At 35.4% G+C, this 16198-nt stretch overlaps 1 protein-coding gene across 8 annotated transcripts in view; it reads left to right on the top strand.

Moving 5' to 3' along the window:
* The window catches only part of Ikzf2 (IKAROS family zinc finger 2), a 153751-nt gene that overhangs the window by 129204 nt on the left and 8349 nt on the right, over nt 1-16198 (top strand). For all 8 annotated transcript variants that reach the window (XM_021730738.3, XM_078017963.1, XM_078017965.1 and 5 more), the window contains 2 exons: nt 1263-1400; nt 10503-10646. In XM_021730738.3, the coding sequence (XP_021586413.1) occupies nt 1263-1400; nt 10503-10646 (282 nt within the window). The remainder of the gene's footprint in view (nt 1-1262; nt 1401-10502; nt 10647-16198) is intronic.

Below are 16198 nucleotides of genomic sequence, written 5' to 3'. Positions count from 1 at the left end.
TATAATTATGAAATAACTTATTTTATTTTGTATAGATCTCAAATACAACCTAAGGATTTTTTTTTTTTTGGTTTTTAAAATTCAGTCCAGTGAAACATTCAGGTAGCTTGAGTACTTTGCTTTCTTACAGTATTTTAGTTTCTCTTGTGACAAGTATCATCACCTGGATTTGTAAGGTGACTGGAGTTAAGGGTGCTATCTTCTGTCATGAAAGAGTTGCCTGTCTTTTCTCTTGGCAAAACTCAGATTCCTGTGGGAGTCAAATGAGAGATGAGGCCTGATTAACGCTGTGTTTTATGACTGAGGGCTTTGGAACAGACCACCTGTCATTTTTGTTGCTCTCTATTCATTTAAAACTAAGAATCCTAAGAGTCAAAGCACTCTGTGAAATCCTCATGAATAATCATACATTAAAACCTCTTTCCATAGAGGTTGTTTTTAATCAATTTTATAAAGTTTTGTACAGGAATGTCACAGTACATATTTTAATAGCTATACTGAGATAATGGCTCCCTATTAGGGGAAAATTCATTTCCCAAATGTGAGATGTTTTAGAAAATATCACTTTCATTGTAACTAAATATGTCGGGCTTCCATAGTTCCTGTTAATAATCCTGACCCCAACACCTACTGGCTAATTCTTAGTATTATAAAAGCATGCTGGTAGGGAAGAATATACTTCTATACTGCAAAGTTTTACATGTGTGAATAGTCATTACCAAGGTGGAAAGAAAAGAGAAACTCTTTACTTTTATCTGTACTTTTTCTCACCACTTGCATCTTTTTAATCTTCTTGGTACCCGTGAATAATCTCTTTTTGTTTAAACCATGACATTTTAAGTTGTTGCATTTTAATTTTTCTTTAGAAAAATGTCCTACTCTTACAAAAAAATGTATCTAGGATACTCCTGATTTGTATTTTGAATGAGTCAAAGCTGACATAAGTTTGTAAGTGTAAATGTGTTTAGAGTCAGATAATTTGAAAATTGATCATCGGTCCCACGGAGTCGGGAAGACAGTCAGAACGTGAGTTTGATTCAGTATTTCCCCTATTGCTGAAGGTACCACCTGCCTGTCTTCTTAGTGTATTTTGTCTTAGTAGAAATTTATTATCTTTTCTTGCCTAAATGGGAATGTGGGAGGAGAAAGAGATATAAGTCTGAAAAGCATATAAATGCTTCCTCCAAACTGTCAAAAGTTAGCTGTTAATTTCGCTTTGGACGTGGATGAGACTCAGCATCCTAATCTTGTTCTCTTTGCAGTGGGTAAACCTCACAAGTGCAACTACTGTGGACGAAGCTACAAGCAACGCAGTTCACTGGAGGAGCACAAGGAACGCTGCCACAACTATCTGCAGAATGTCAGCATGGAGGCTGCTGGGCAGGTCATGAGTCACCATGGTGGGTAGCAATAGCGTCGCGATTTTCATGCCCTCCTGTGCTGCTCCTGTAGTCTTTTATGGGCTAAGTAGTTCCCTCCACCCTTCAACATGAAGATCAAATCTTACTCTGTTTAAATTTTAGATCATATTAACTTTGTATGGGATTATCTTTTTAAACACTTGAAATGAACTGAGCTTTGGGATACATCCATACGTTGCCAACAAGCTCTACTGAGTTTTTATGATACTCCCAAATTACTTCGGATAGTGTTCGAATTCATGTAACACTGGCAGCCAGTCTTCACTACGCCAAGGGAAGCTGCTGTTTTCTCTAACCAAATGTTAGAAATGGTTCCACACAAGGCTGTAGGTCTCCAGAAAGAATGAATTGCTTATTTGCATTATTTCTTGTATTGGGAAAATATTCAGTGATATAAGTTGAATTTTCTCCAATCTATCTTATAATTAATCTGAGAAATTATTAATCTTGCTTTCACATGTGTGAGACATGATTAGACTAAACTTTGACACCATCACCCTCCTAAAAAAAAATTCTCTAAGCAAAACAGCCTGATCTCCACAATACACAGTGACAGGAAGGTTGTCCTTAAGGCTCACGAATTCATAAGTCTCAATTCACAAAAAGTCAATTTTAGTAAGTCAGCCTAACAAAGGAAGGTGATGGATTTCAGTTCTTTAGATTTCTACTTTCTGTCTTGCCTATATAATTATATATACATATATATATATATATTATATTTTATTTTTAATTGTAGCTGGACACAATAACTTTATTTTATTTAGTTTTTTTAATGTGGTGCTGAGGATCAAACTCAGTGCCTCACATGTGCTAAGTGAGCACTCTACCACTGAGTCACTACCCCAACCCCTAATTATATTTTTATACTGACTGATTATATCATTCATATGAATTAAAAAATCTTATTGATATATTTCTATCCTTACTTAAAAATGGTTGGCTGAGGGGCTGGGGATATGGCTCAAGTGGTAGCACGCACCCCTAGCATGTGTGAGGCATTGGGTTCGTTTCTCAGTACCCCATAAAAATAAAATAAATATATTTTGTCCTCCTAAAACTAAAAAATAAATATTTTTAAAAAATAGTTGGCTGATATTGAATGGTAGTTTTCTTTACTTACATTTAAAATACAAATATTCTTTTATTGGCTTAGATATACTACCTTGAGGATAATTTATGGGTTTTTTGGTTTATGTGTTTATGGGTTTTATGGGGATGTGCTTATTAGATGACTATCTAATAAATTATATAATTGTTATAAAAATTTTTAATTTCTTTAAATTTTATTAAACTATAAAATTATTTGTTGTTGAGAATTAAAATTTTGAATGTTTGTTGTTATTCTAAATAATTTACATATTTCCTTGTATTAAGGATAGGTTCTGTAATTTAAAGAATCTGATTTAATTCCATTAGTTGTTATGATTGAGTCCATTAATTTTATATTACTAACATTTTTGTTTGTATTTGAACTCTTTTTGGTATTGCAAGCTTTTATTGCCTGAGCATGCAAGCATGACATAGGGCCCACAGCATAGAGGTTATAAAATGGTGGGCTGTGAAGTCCAGTCACCCTGGTCTGCTGCTCTAGTGTCATAGGCATAGTGTAAGAAGTAAATGGTATCAGATGTACAGTAAACACCCCCTAAATAATTCGCACATTTTAGGACATTAAATACTAAGAAACAGAAATCTGTCCTCCCCTATAAAGTCGTCACTTGCCACTCACTGTTAAGAAGTACAGGTCCCCTTGGCCTCCTTAGAACACTGTTTTGGATTTAAGGGTTGCCTAAGTCAGGGGGTTCATGGACATCGGGAATATTCCAGAGCTTCCCAGAGATCCCTTATGGCATCACTACTACTTTTTCCTGTTTTCCCACTCTTCTAACATTTGATTGGAATAATATACACATTCTGTTGATTAATTTTTTTCCATTTAGTTATTTATTAAACTCCAAATGGTATACATACCCAAGTAATGAAAATAGAGTTTCTCCTAAAAGATTTTATACTATTGCAGGAAAGTAAGGTATAAATAAATAATTATAACCAACATTTGGCTCATTAAACTGTCATAGAATTACTATTGACAAAAAAGTTAAATGTATTTTGGGAAGAGAAAAAGACATCTTGTAAACAACTGGGACTTTGGTATTGCCCTTTATTTCCCAGATTTCTTGGATCTTTTCAGACACAGGCCCTTTATAGGTGTTGCCAAAGCTGGGGCAGAGGAGGACGAGTGGGACAGAGAAAGAGGGAAAGCCAAAGAGAAGTAGAGGAGGAAGATAATTCTTGATGTCATGGGTAGACTTGAATATTTGTTCTTAAATACCAGATACCATTTTAACCACATTAACCATAATATGAATGCCATTTTCTGCCATACTTTTCTAGGTTTGTTGTAACATTAATTTGGAGTCATCATTAATCTCCTTTTTCTTTTATTGGCCTGCTTAATGGAGAGTTGACTTTATGAGGTAGAAGTTGATACATCCATGAGAGGTAAAACTGTATGTAGAAACCACATAAGTTCATCATTAATCTTGTCACACACACACATAGCATGGCCAAGGTCTCCTTTTCAGCCACAATAAAATTCATACTTATCCCATCCCTCTCTTCTTTTCCTGCTATATATTATCTACTTCTTTTGTTTCCCTTTTAGTGGTAGGAGTTAGGGTTGCCAGTTAGTGTGGTTGCTGTTAAATCTATAAAGGGAATTTTTGTTTATTTCTAATAGAGTTATTTTTCCTAACATCTCATTTCCAAAACAAGTTCATCCCATCTTGGCTCTTCTATTAAGGAAATGTCTGAAGGAAAAAAAAAAAAAGACATTCTTCCACTTCATTCAGAAAACATTTATTGAGGGCTTGCTTGCTCTTTGCCAAGTTCTATGAAACATTTAGGGAATTTAAAGATAAATGAACACAATGTCTTTTGTATACTTACATTCTGTTAAGAAACACATAAATTTTAAATATAATAAGATGAAATGAAGCAAAATTGTTAATAAAGATGTGTTTGCAGTTTGGGAGCATGGATGTAGGGGTAGCCTGATGGAGAAGACAAGGAAAGCTTCTTATATGACATAGTGTTTTGATATGAGCGTGAGAGAGGGTGAGAGTCACAGGTATCTGACAGGACACAGAGGCTGCTCATTCCATGCAGAGAACAGGGAAGAGACTTGAAGGAATAAAGAATCCTTAACAGATTCTTTGACACTGGGTGTGATTGGAGCTAAATGAGTGGCAGGAAATAAGACTGAGATAGGATCCTGTGATGCGGAAGCAGACCCTTTTGTACTAATGAAGTCTCAACATTACCTAATCAAATGTGTGTATTTTAAAGACAAATGTCACCTAAGTAGAATAGAGGACTGACATCTGTCTGGAGCAGGGCGTGAGTGTGAGGAGAGACCCAAAGTGATAGTGCCAAGGAAAAGATGAAGGGGCAGTGGTGGGACAAGACACTGAGAGGAACATTAAAAACATATTTAGGAAGTTGAATAAAAAGTTTTTATAAATGTTGATTGATTTTGAGGAAAGGAGAGGAATTTCATGACTTTTAGTTTAGGAAATACAGATAACAATGAATTGGTTTTCGTGGCAGATTATTTATCTTATTTCTATGTTGTCTTTATGCTCATTTTTCATGACTGTTTAGCTTGAAGACAAAGCCTTAAAAACCAAACTATGTAATTAATTGCCTTCTTGCCAGAAGACAAAAATCAAAGTGTGAACCAGCAAGTCAGCCGACTTGAAAGCTATGATTTCACAGATTTGCACTTTGGATTATTTTGGAAAGGGAGGTTGTTTTCCCCAACCATGGAGGTTTAATTGAGAGTTTACAAACTTTCTATTTAGTTTTTTTGTCTTATTTCCATTGTGTGACATCATTTCCTTTGGTAAGTTATATTGTAAAGATCCATTGAATAGAGTGTCTCACATAGAAAGTCAAATAAATTGCCATCTCTGAGGCTTTTACCAACTATTGGAAGAAATAAACCAATAAACCAACAATTAGAGCACTGTGTGGCAAGTGTCACAGGGCACAGAGGACAGGTATCTAAATCAGACTGGATTTCCAAGAGGAATTTCTAGGGGAAGTTATGTTAAGTTTGAAAGGTAAAAATAAGGAGCTAATAAGTGGAGAGTGGCATTTCATGTAGAGTGAATAGCATATATGAAGAAACAGAAGTCTAAAAGACCACGGAGAGCTAAGGACCTGCTAGGAGATTTGTACATTTGGAGCCCAATTTGTAAAGACAAGAGAAGGTTGTGAGAGTAAAGATACATGTTCTGTACCAAACATCAAGGGCCTACTGTTCTAGGCAAAGAATTTTGTACTTTAACCTAAAAGATAGGATTGCATTTATATTTTATGGATAGAAATATGGGACACAGATCAGAGGAGTTGAGAAACACAGACCAACCAGGAGATTGTTGCTGTGGTTGAGGGGGACTCAGTGGCCTGGAATATATAGAAAGATTAGGTAATTGAGAACAGCTGCAGATGTGGATTCTGAAACACTTGGTACCTTTATGATTGTTTGTAATGAGATGTGGTAAGGAGGAGGCAAGGCCTGAAACAGGATGAGAGGAAGAAATCTGGGAATAACCATAGGTATACAGCATGAATGATGGAATAGATCATAGTGCCATTTATTGAGATGGAACTTAAAAAAATAGGCTTGGGAACCAAAGGGAGATTTCAGTTTTTGAACACATCTTTTTTTTTTTTTTTTTTTTTTTTGGTGGTGCTGGGGATTAGAACCCAGGGCCCTGTGCATATGAGGCAAGCCCTCTAACAACCGAACTATATCCCCAGCCCTTGAACACATCTTTGATAGTCAAGCAAAACTGTCCAGGAGAAAGTTGAAAAATACACACAAACACACATACATATCTTGAGCTTCTGAGAGAGGTCTGAGTAGGAAATAAAGATGTGGTAGCCATCATTATATAGGTAGTATGAAGTAATAGGTTTTAATAAAGTATCTTAATCCATTTTAAGTTGCTATAACAAAATACCTAAGATTGGGTATTTTATAAGGAAAAGAGGTTCAATTTGAATCATGGTTTTGGAGGCTCAAGAGCAAAAGACCCTGATATCGGCTTCTAGTGAGGGGCCTCATGTCATATAGCATCATGTGTTAGAATCATGTATAAGAGAGAAGTCTCATGATGAGAGCAGAAGCGAGGGAGCCAAGAGGGACTGAGCTTTCTCTTTTTATCAGCTGAGTCTCCTGGGAACTAATCCACCCCTGGTAAACCTAAGCCACTCTGTGAGACTAGCTTTAATCCCTTCACAAGGTCTGTGCCCCCATGACTTAATCAGCTTCCACTAGGCCCCACCATCTTTCAGTATCTTTACATCATGGACCAAGTTTCTAGCACATGAACATATCCAAACCACAGTGAAGGCTATTCAGATAAATATATTGAGACACCTAGAAGGCCAAGAACACACTGGGAATAATAAGAGAGCAATGAAGATGAGTAAAAACAGTATCGGGTATTAGGTATCAGCAGCAAATCGAGTATCAGCACTGTTGAATGCTGTCAAGAAAATAACTCATGTAAATGAGAAGTTTTGGTTTTAGATTCAGTGACATGGAGAAAACTTGTGACAGAATTCAAGACGTCTGTTTTGCCTGCCTGATATCCCTTCCCTCTTCTCTTGATAATATGAGTTCCATGCTCCTTTTTGAGAACTTTCTCCCATTGCATGCAGCTATTGGGGATGTCAGTGCAGTTCCGCAGCCCTGTCCTGTCCAAGGGTACACCTGTGACCTAATATAGGTCCTTCATTCTGTTTCTTCTTGGAATTTGAATTTTAAGATAAAAACCAAACAAAACCAACCAACCAACAAATGAAATGCATGTTAGGGCCACTGTGGTGGTGCATGCTTATAATCCCAGCTTCTTGGGAGGCAGAGGCAGGAGGATCACAAGTTTGAGGCCATCCAGGCCAAGTTAACAAAACCCTATATCAAAATAAATTTTTACAGAGGGATAGAGATGTTTCTCTGTGGTAGAGTTTCTGTCTGGCATGCACATGGTTCTGGATTTGATCCCAGTCTGGAAGGAAGGAAAGTAAAAGCTATATTGGGAGTACTATTATGGTTCTGACTTTATGGTTCATCAATGTGACAAAACAATGATACAATGCAACTATAAAAATAAATAAGGTCAAAAAAGATCTTTGATTATGATGTTTGCTCAAACAAGTGAAGTTAAGCACATTGGTATGTTTTTAGCCTAGCTAAATGTCTTACAATAGGATAAATGCAATTGAGATGTTAGATACCTAGAGAATTTGCTTTGTGTTTTAAGCAGTATGTATACAGAAACATTTTGTTGAGTTGCTCCCAGATTCATGAAAGTGAAAAAATCAGATTACGTGATTACATAATTGAGTAAAAGAGCATCAGTTTTTTTCCATTAACAGATATGTCAACTGGTTTATAAGATGTCAGTGTTTAAGAGACATCTACAAAGAACAGGATAGCATAGTGGTTAAGAGGTCAGGTTCTGGATTCAGACCTCCTAGTAGTAACATTCCCTCCTAACTAGAAGTAAGCAAAACATGGAAGAAATTACTTAAGGTAACCAGATTTTTGTTTCCCCTCTGTAAAATAAGATGGTAATGACACCAATTTCATGGGGTTTTTGAAAGAATTAAAAGAATTATTAAATGTGACGTCTTAAAATAGTACTTAGCACCTAGTATATACCAGTTATTATTGCTGGCATAGTAAAAGAAGATCAATTTGGGCCATAAGGGCTGTTATAAAGAAGAGATTAAACCAGAGCTCTGCCAAAGTCATTGTTTTCAGTTTACATAAGCTTCATTGAACTTGGGACAAATCATCTGAATTGAGGTGGATGTGGTGTGGGACAGTTCCCACACCCAGGTTTCGTTTTGAGTGTTAAAAGTGTGCAAATACGAAAATTCAGGGTAAGACTTAGACCAGAACTGCCAAGTTTTAGATTACTCATTTCAGAACTAGTTAGCATATTCAATTTGGGGGGCAAACCCCTTTAACCACTTTTGCTGTTTTTTTAGCAAAGTTTACAACAATTTTTTTTCTTGCAAAATTTTTTTTCATTTTGAATCTAGGTCTGTGATATATTTTCATCTTTGTTTCACCCATGAACTACTTTAGTTTTGGAGTTATTTTAATAATGCAGTAAATTCCTGTGAATCTACTACTCCTCCAAAAAGTTAAGATTTTGACCATAATATGTTTTTCATAGTACCTGGCTCCCCACCACATCACCACCACTATTCCATTCTCCTGACCATGTATTCTAAATTGTGTGGTCATTCTTGATTGTTTTAAAAAATTCTTTGCTTTCTTTTTAAAAATTTCTTGATTTTCTCTTAATTTTTTTCTTTTAGTTGATGACAGATTTCATAATACTGGGCTTGGTGGTACACACCCATAATCCCAGCTACTCAAAAGCTGAGGCTAGTAAGACCCTGTCTTATAATATTTTTAAAAGGCCGGGGATGTAGCTGAGTGGTAGAGCACTTGCTTATCATGTATGAGGTCCTGGTTCTACTTCCAGAAGAAATAAAGAGGGGGTCGGGGAGAAAGAGAAAGTTATAGGTAATGTTTTGAGATATACATTTCTCATTGATAATAATATGATTAATTTTGGTATAGAAAATTACCTATGTTTTCTTCTTACTGAATCTCTTTTTGGAATTGTTTTTCCATATTAATATCCAATAGTTGCAATATTTCTTGCTATTTATAGCCAGAAGACCTCTTATTAAACGTAGATTGAAGATTAACTCTTTCTGGCCCATCCAATCTATGTGTTAGATAGATTGAATGTTAATTTCCTTAAATTGTCCAAACTAAGGAAACCTTTCTCGATGCTATTTTTCATTTCTTCAAAATTAGCAACCTGCTAGTGGCTATTAAATGAGTTACCTGAATTGGACACTCAATTTTCTTACCTTTCATCTTTGCTTTCTTACTTTTAGTGCATAACACCAGGATCCCCTTATGAATGAGAATACATTGTGTTTCACACAGTGGGACTCCCCTGTACAAATTAATGGACCAAAGTAAATAATTTTTCAGTGCATGCTGAACAAGTAAAGATAGCTAAAGATATGGAACCTTTAGGTCTTTCCTGTGAACATTAGTTTTAATCAGCTAAATCTGATCGAAAATGTTACCCTATCCTTAATTCAAAATCTTTGGCCAGTATTTCTATTCAAAAACAACCTTTATTATCTAGACTATCAACATCAGTATCTAATGTCAGTATCTAAAGCCTGACATAATAGCCCATAGCAACTTAGACAAATGGGACGAGTAGAGAACAGCCCTGGAGTTTATGTCAAATGAATTAGAGCAGTAGTTTAGTGAGCCAGTGTGCCAATTTGGAAATGGATTGTTTTATCTTGCTAAAGAGCTCTTTTTAAAATAAATTACGATCATAAAGCTGCCACCGTTTACTATGCATAGACATGTTCAGAATTGGATCTCCCCATGAAAGCTGCTTTGTGCAGGTATTTAAGCTACTGCCAATAAGGCTAACAGCTCATCAAACAGAAAATCTGCTGCAGGAAAATACATGGGGGTTGGGGTGGCGGGGAAATGGTCAAAAATATTTTGCTGTTATTCTGAGTTTCTGGTTAAGGTTTTCTCTGAAACAAGCTGACTTTCTAAAGTTGTTCTATAAAGATAATCTCCAAAGCCTTTAAAATAATGTATCCTTGAATTATTGATTTTAATCAGTGTTCAAAACAATTTTAGGCAAAATATGAGAAATCAGATGAACATGTTTGCCACAAATAGTGCCAACCAGTTTATGTTATTGATCTGAGAGAAACTCAGATAAAAATAAATTCCACTGAATGTGTGTGTACTTTGTGTGTGTGTATGTGTGTGTAAAATTAAACAGTATTCTTTCACACTAGAGTTATTCTTTCTACTTGCTTTCATTCAAACATACTAGCTTATGTTTTTTATAGCATATTGGAATGGCAAATTTATCTCTGTATCTTTCAAATTGTTGAAGAAATTACCAGAATGCCTTTTTGTGTGGTTTTATATAGTACCTCCTATGGAAGATTGTAAGGATCAAGAGCCTATTATGGACAACAATATTTCTCTGGTGCCTTTTGAGAGACCTGCTGTCATAGAGAAGCTCACGGGGAATATGGGAAAACGTAAAAGCTCCACTCCACAAAAGTTTGTGGGTAAGCAGTGCAAATGCTTTTGTTTCTTTACCAGGTGACCTCAGTTGGAAAGCCAAGTTCCTATGTATTAGAAATATATATGGGACATCTTAGGTCATGAAAAAATATTCATCTCTTCTCCATTATTTTTTTCTACTCCGTGATACTCCATCGACATCACACTTATTTACACACACACACATACACACAGATAAACACTCTTATTTACACACACACACACACAAACACACCTTTAGATATACAAGCATAAGAAAGAGAAGTAAAGACTGCTAATCATCAGTTTCCATCTAAAAATATAATAATATATAAATTGAAATAACATACAAAATAAAATGTTATTTAAAAATAATTACACATTATAAGGGCCCTATGATTTAGCCTTTTAGCCAGCTTTATAACTGTTTTTAATTTGGCAGTAATACCAGGATTTTTCCTTTTTTTAACATGGTATTAATTCTTTTAGTATTTGATCTAGAATTAAGAGATTTTTTTCCCAGAATTCTACATTAGAAAAATAATGTAGCAAACTACATTCAAGATCCTTCACATGTGGATCTATACTGTATATTTTGATCTTTGTTTTCCATCCAGCCTATGATTTTGAACTGAAAAGATTAGATATCATATATTTAGACTTGCCCTTTTCATATCCAAACCCTTAGATATTCTTTGATACGCCCAGTGCTGGCATCATTCTAAATGCATGCTGTAAGTCATAGTGTGTCTCTAAGGATTTAAAAAAAAAATCAGCTTTTTTTTTTTTAGAAAGTAAAAATTATATTCAACAGAAAGATTTGTTAAAGAAATGTCACTCACTGTGTATTTAATATATATATTATTGAAGACTTATGTGTAGGTAAAAATAAGAAAAGAAAAGTACTAAAACAGATTCTCACATTCTAAATTCAGCATTGTAGGACATCCTGATTGAGGGGTGATTAGGAGAAAACCTTTTCTTTGGTTACTTCAGAAAGGAAGGAGTAATAAAATTCTGTTTCCATAACGTTTTGAGAAGGTTTCCTTTCTATCTAAAATCGAAGAACCAACAAATCAACAAAATACTGCTTTTTGACCAGCTGGTGGAATTTAGTAAGAACTCACTGAAAGAAGCCCAATGAGTGACTCTAGGGGTCATATTAAGTCAGTTCAAGACTGTGCTCTGAGCCCTACCTTGGGAACTTCTTTCTGTTACCCTTTCTTCTTTTTTATAGGTATCTTTGAGGCGGAGGAGGGGGGAAAACAGGAGGTGGGAGATCAGAAACCATTACATTTATTTATTTATTTATTTATTTATTTATTTATTTATTTTAAGAGAGAGCATGAGAGAGGGAGAGAGAGAGAGAGAGAGAATTTTTTTTAATTTTTATTTTTTGGTTATCGGCAGACACAACATCTTTGTTGGTATGTGGTGCTGAGAATCGAACCCGGGCCGTACGCATGCCAGGCAAGCGCACTACCGCTTGAGCCACATCCTAGCCCTACATTTATTTTTTAAAAATTAATTTATTGAAGGACATCAAATGCTTATATCCAACTAGACACTAAGTATAGTTGGAAAAATAAGAAATTTGTTAGTATTCTTTTTTGTCTTTTGAATTTATATAGTCTATTCTTTGTAACATTTTTGTCATGTTTCCTATGACGGAAATGCTACTCTTAATTATATTCCTTAGAAAAGAGACAGATTTTTAGAAAATTACAGTATGAGTCTAAAGTAATGACATTAGATGTTTTTATGAAGAATGAGATTTTTTTTCTTTATTTGGATTCTATCCTAAGAAGATATAGCAAAGAATAGCACAGTGACTATTTCAGTGCTTGTTCTTGAAATGAAACTTTTCATCATTCCATACTTGCCAAAAATTATTTTTTTCCATCTCCCTCATTTAAATATTATTCTTTGATCTTGTCAAGGTCTCCTGGCCAGTGATCTATGCACTTTATTCATTCTGTGTCTTCTGGCACTCTCATGCTAGCGTGCTTGACTCCTGCCTTGTTGTCCTGCCACCTTCTCTTGGTGAAACCTCACTCTCTCATGGAGCTGACTGAGCATTTTTTCCATATTTATACCTCAGCGCGGCTAGTACTTTGGAGAAAATCCCACAGTCAATAGATAAATGATTAACTGATCTCCAGTATCAGCTGGTCCATCCATAATATGTAGCAGCACTCCTCTAATCTCTCCCCAAACTTCTCTCCTGTTGCTATTTTGAACCTTTGTTCTCTGCAAGCTTCATACCTTATGCCTAGGGAATGAGTTGAAATGATTTCAATATATTACCAATCCTATAGGATCATGTGCATCTTCGTTAATATTTTAGTCTTTATTTCCTTATTTCAGTAAAAGCACTATCCCTCCGATTCTCTCTTTTGGTGTCTGGAATTTTTCTATTATGCCCCCCCCCCAGATACCTCACATGATTAGTTTTCCTTTTTCTCACTTGCCTATCAGTATTTAAGGTGATAAATTATAACCTTTTAAAAATTCCTTCAAGCCCAAGTCTCCTTCTAGTTATCACCCCCTACTTTCTCTTTCTCTTCAAAGATGGAATTGTTGAAAGAATTCTGTGCCTACTTTCCATGACTTCTTTCTTTCTTTTTCTTTTATCTTAGTTCATGTAACTTCCTTTCTTCCCCATGCTCCACTGAAATTATCCTCTGGATGTTGCAGCTTTCTTTCACAGTGCCAAGTCCAGTGGACCCTTTTAGGCTGTATCTCTTACACAACTCCTGGTGAGCATTTGCCACTTTTGAATAGTCAGTTCCTTCTGAACATAATCTTTTCTTGGCTCCATGACGTTGATCTCTCCTTCATTTCCTCCAGCCAGCTTCCCTAATTGCTTCTTCTTATTCCTCTCTGTGTACTTATCCTTTTCAACTGTGCAGAAGTAGAGTACAATGGAGGACGCCATTCATATGTCTAAATAGTTTACTATTTTAAATAAAGCTGAAAAACAGATGTTCTACCCTCCTAACTTAGAAGGCTAAGTTCACATAAATATAGGATTCTCAGATTGCTTAGTACTCCACACCAGACATTGGCAGCATGAGCAGAACCACCTTCTGGCCTGCAGCCAGACCCCTCCCTTAGACCGATTCCTGGTTCTCTGTTATCAGAATGTTGCTCATGCACACATGTAGACACTCCTGTCTTGCATTTCCAAATTCTTTTTATACTGCACACCTATCACAAAAAGAGTAGTATCATGGCCATGTGTCAAGCTTAGGTGAATGCTCATCAGTGGCACAGTTGATATTCAGGAGAATGGAACTCATGAACAAAACTGTACAGACTGGAAGCACACTTGGAGCCATTTGATAAAGAAATTCTGGGGTCTGAAAGTTCACAGACTATGGTCTGGGCAGTTAGCCTGATAGGCACATTCTTTTTAAAAAAAATTCATTTTTTAGTTACAGATGGACACAATATTTTATTTTTATGTGATGCTGAGGATCGAACAAAGTTCCTCACACATGGTAGACGAGTGTTCTACCTTTGAGCTACAACCCCAGCCCATTCTTTTAGCCCTAGAAACTCCTCATTCCATGATGAGCAAGGCCTAGGGCTTTTTAAACATGATGCCAAGTTCAGGAATACCAGTTGGCTTTATCTGTAAGTTGACATAAAATTGTTTCCCAGGTTCTATTTCTGACTCTTCTTCACAGTTTACCTGTTGCTGAGTGATAATAGTATGTTCCTATGCTTCAGATCAACTTCTATCAACTGATGACTCTCATGTCTACATCTTAAACCCAGATCTCTCTCCTAAGTTTGATACTTTATCTAGGGGCTTACTGGAATGACTATTACTCATAGTGCCCCCAAACTGAATTTATCATCTTTTCTATCTCACTGTCATCCACTGTTTCCCATGCCAGAAAACTGTGCTTCATGCTTCCTTTCTCTTTCTCGTTGTCTACATCTAGATAAACATCAAGCCCTGACTACTGTATTTTAAATTTTCATTTAGAAATACGTTTCATTTTAAAATCCATTCTGTTGGTTTTTTCTCCATTTGCACTGATATTACACAGTTCAAACCACCATGATTGCTATAGCAACTTTCTAAATCCTCTTGTTAAATGAATATCTAATCAGACTACTTCCCTGTTTAAGCCCTTCAGTTCCTATTGCTCTTAGGATAAAATTCCAATTCCTTTGCTTTGAATGAGTCCTGTATTATATTATCTGGTTCATCTTTCTCATCTGTTTCCTCTCAGGTCTGCTGAAAAATAAGCACTTCCTTATTTATAAGTCATGCCCTCTTGCCTGAGCCTTCACACCAGAGGCTCTACCTCCACGTTTCTTTGCTTGACTAGTGTTGGCCACCACATTCTTATTCCTGCCAACACCTTCTTCCAAGAAGTCTTTCTTTACTCCCCTGGTATGAGTTAAAAATATGTCTCTTATTTGACCCTATCACATACACTGAGCTGTATTATAAATGGTCATTAAATTGCTGTCATTCCCTCAAAACTGTAAGTTCTTTGAAAATATAGATCAGGTTTATGTAACATAACTTTGAAACTCTTGACATTACAATATCTTAAATTGGATGCCATGAAATAATTTCTCTTAATTTTTTCTTCAATTTTTTATTACTCTAATCATTACTCTGATCTGTCTTTGGAGCCATTTCTTCAAATCTGAAATAATACTGACTACCTGAATGTGCTTTTCCATAATGTAGTTCTCTGGATCCACTTTTGCTATCATGATTATAAATTATATTTAGCATACTAAATGTAAGAATTCTACATATGTTTTTAAGAAACATTTATCTATAAGATTTACCTATCAGAATAACTAGTCAAATACCACATTGTTTTAGTGACAGAATTTTTAATTGACAAACTATTCTGTCATCTGCAATATTTTGAGAAAAATTAAAGTTGCCTTTCCTATTTCAGGTACCAAAACTGTTGTATAGTTAATGTTCAGGTATTATGTTGAATATTAGAGTAAAATTATATTCATTTAAGTAAATATTAAAGAAAAACCACAAAGATATTTTAAGCAAGAAAAAGCACAGAAAACTAACAATGTATGCCCATAACAGCATCATCGCACATATCTGAATAAGAAAATGATGATGTAAAAATGAGTAACTGTCAATTTTTAGCAACAAAGTTATAAAACATGAGATCTTCCAAGATTATGAGCAAGTACTTGTAGAAATAACACCTAACTTATTTTTTAAATATTTTTTAGTTGTCAATGGATCTTTTATTTATTTATATGTGGTGCTGAGGATCGAACCCAGGGCCTAACACATGTCGGGCAAGCGCTCTACCACTGAGCCATGACTCAAGCCCCCCAGCTTATTTTTAAGTAGCCTTAAACTTCATTTTGCTAGGTGATGCAACTTTTAAAAGTATTCTAATAAGGACTTTTTTGAATCCTTCACAATGATATACATTGGCTGGTTGACGTTTTTCTCAAGTAACAATAAAATAAACCAAATTAATCCTACACAAGAGTGAGGTGAGATATTATAACCAAATAACTCTTGCTTTTATGATCTTAGTAACTTGGTCACTGTGTTTGAAAT

The sequence above is a fragment of the Ictidomys tridecemlineatus genome, chromosome 7 (assembly GCF_052094955.1).
Source record: "Ictidomys tridecemlineatus isolate mIctTri1 chromosome 7, mIctTri1.hap1, whole genome shotgun sequence".
In the NCBI taxonomy this organism is placed as follows: domain Eukaryota; kingdom Metazoa; phylum Chordata; class Mammalia; order Rodentia; family Sciuridae; genus Ictidomys; species Ictidomys tridecemlineatus.
The sequence above is the reverse complement of the archived record's forward strand: the minus strand, read 5'-3'. Positions and strand labels throughout refer to the sequence as shown.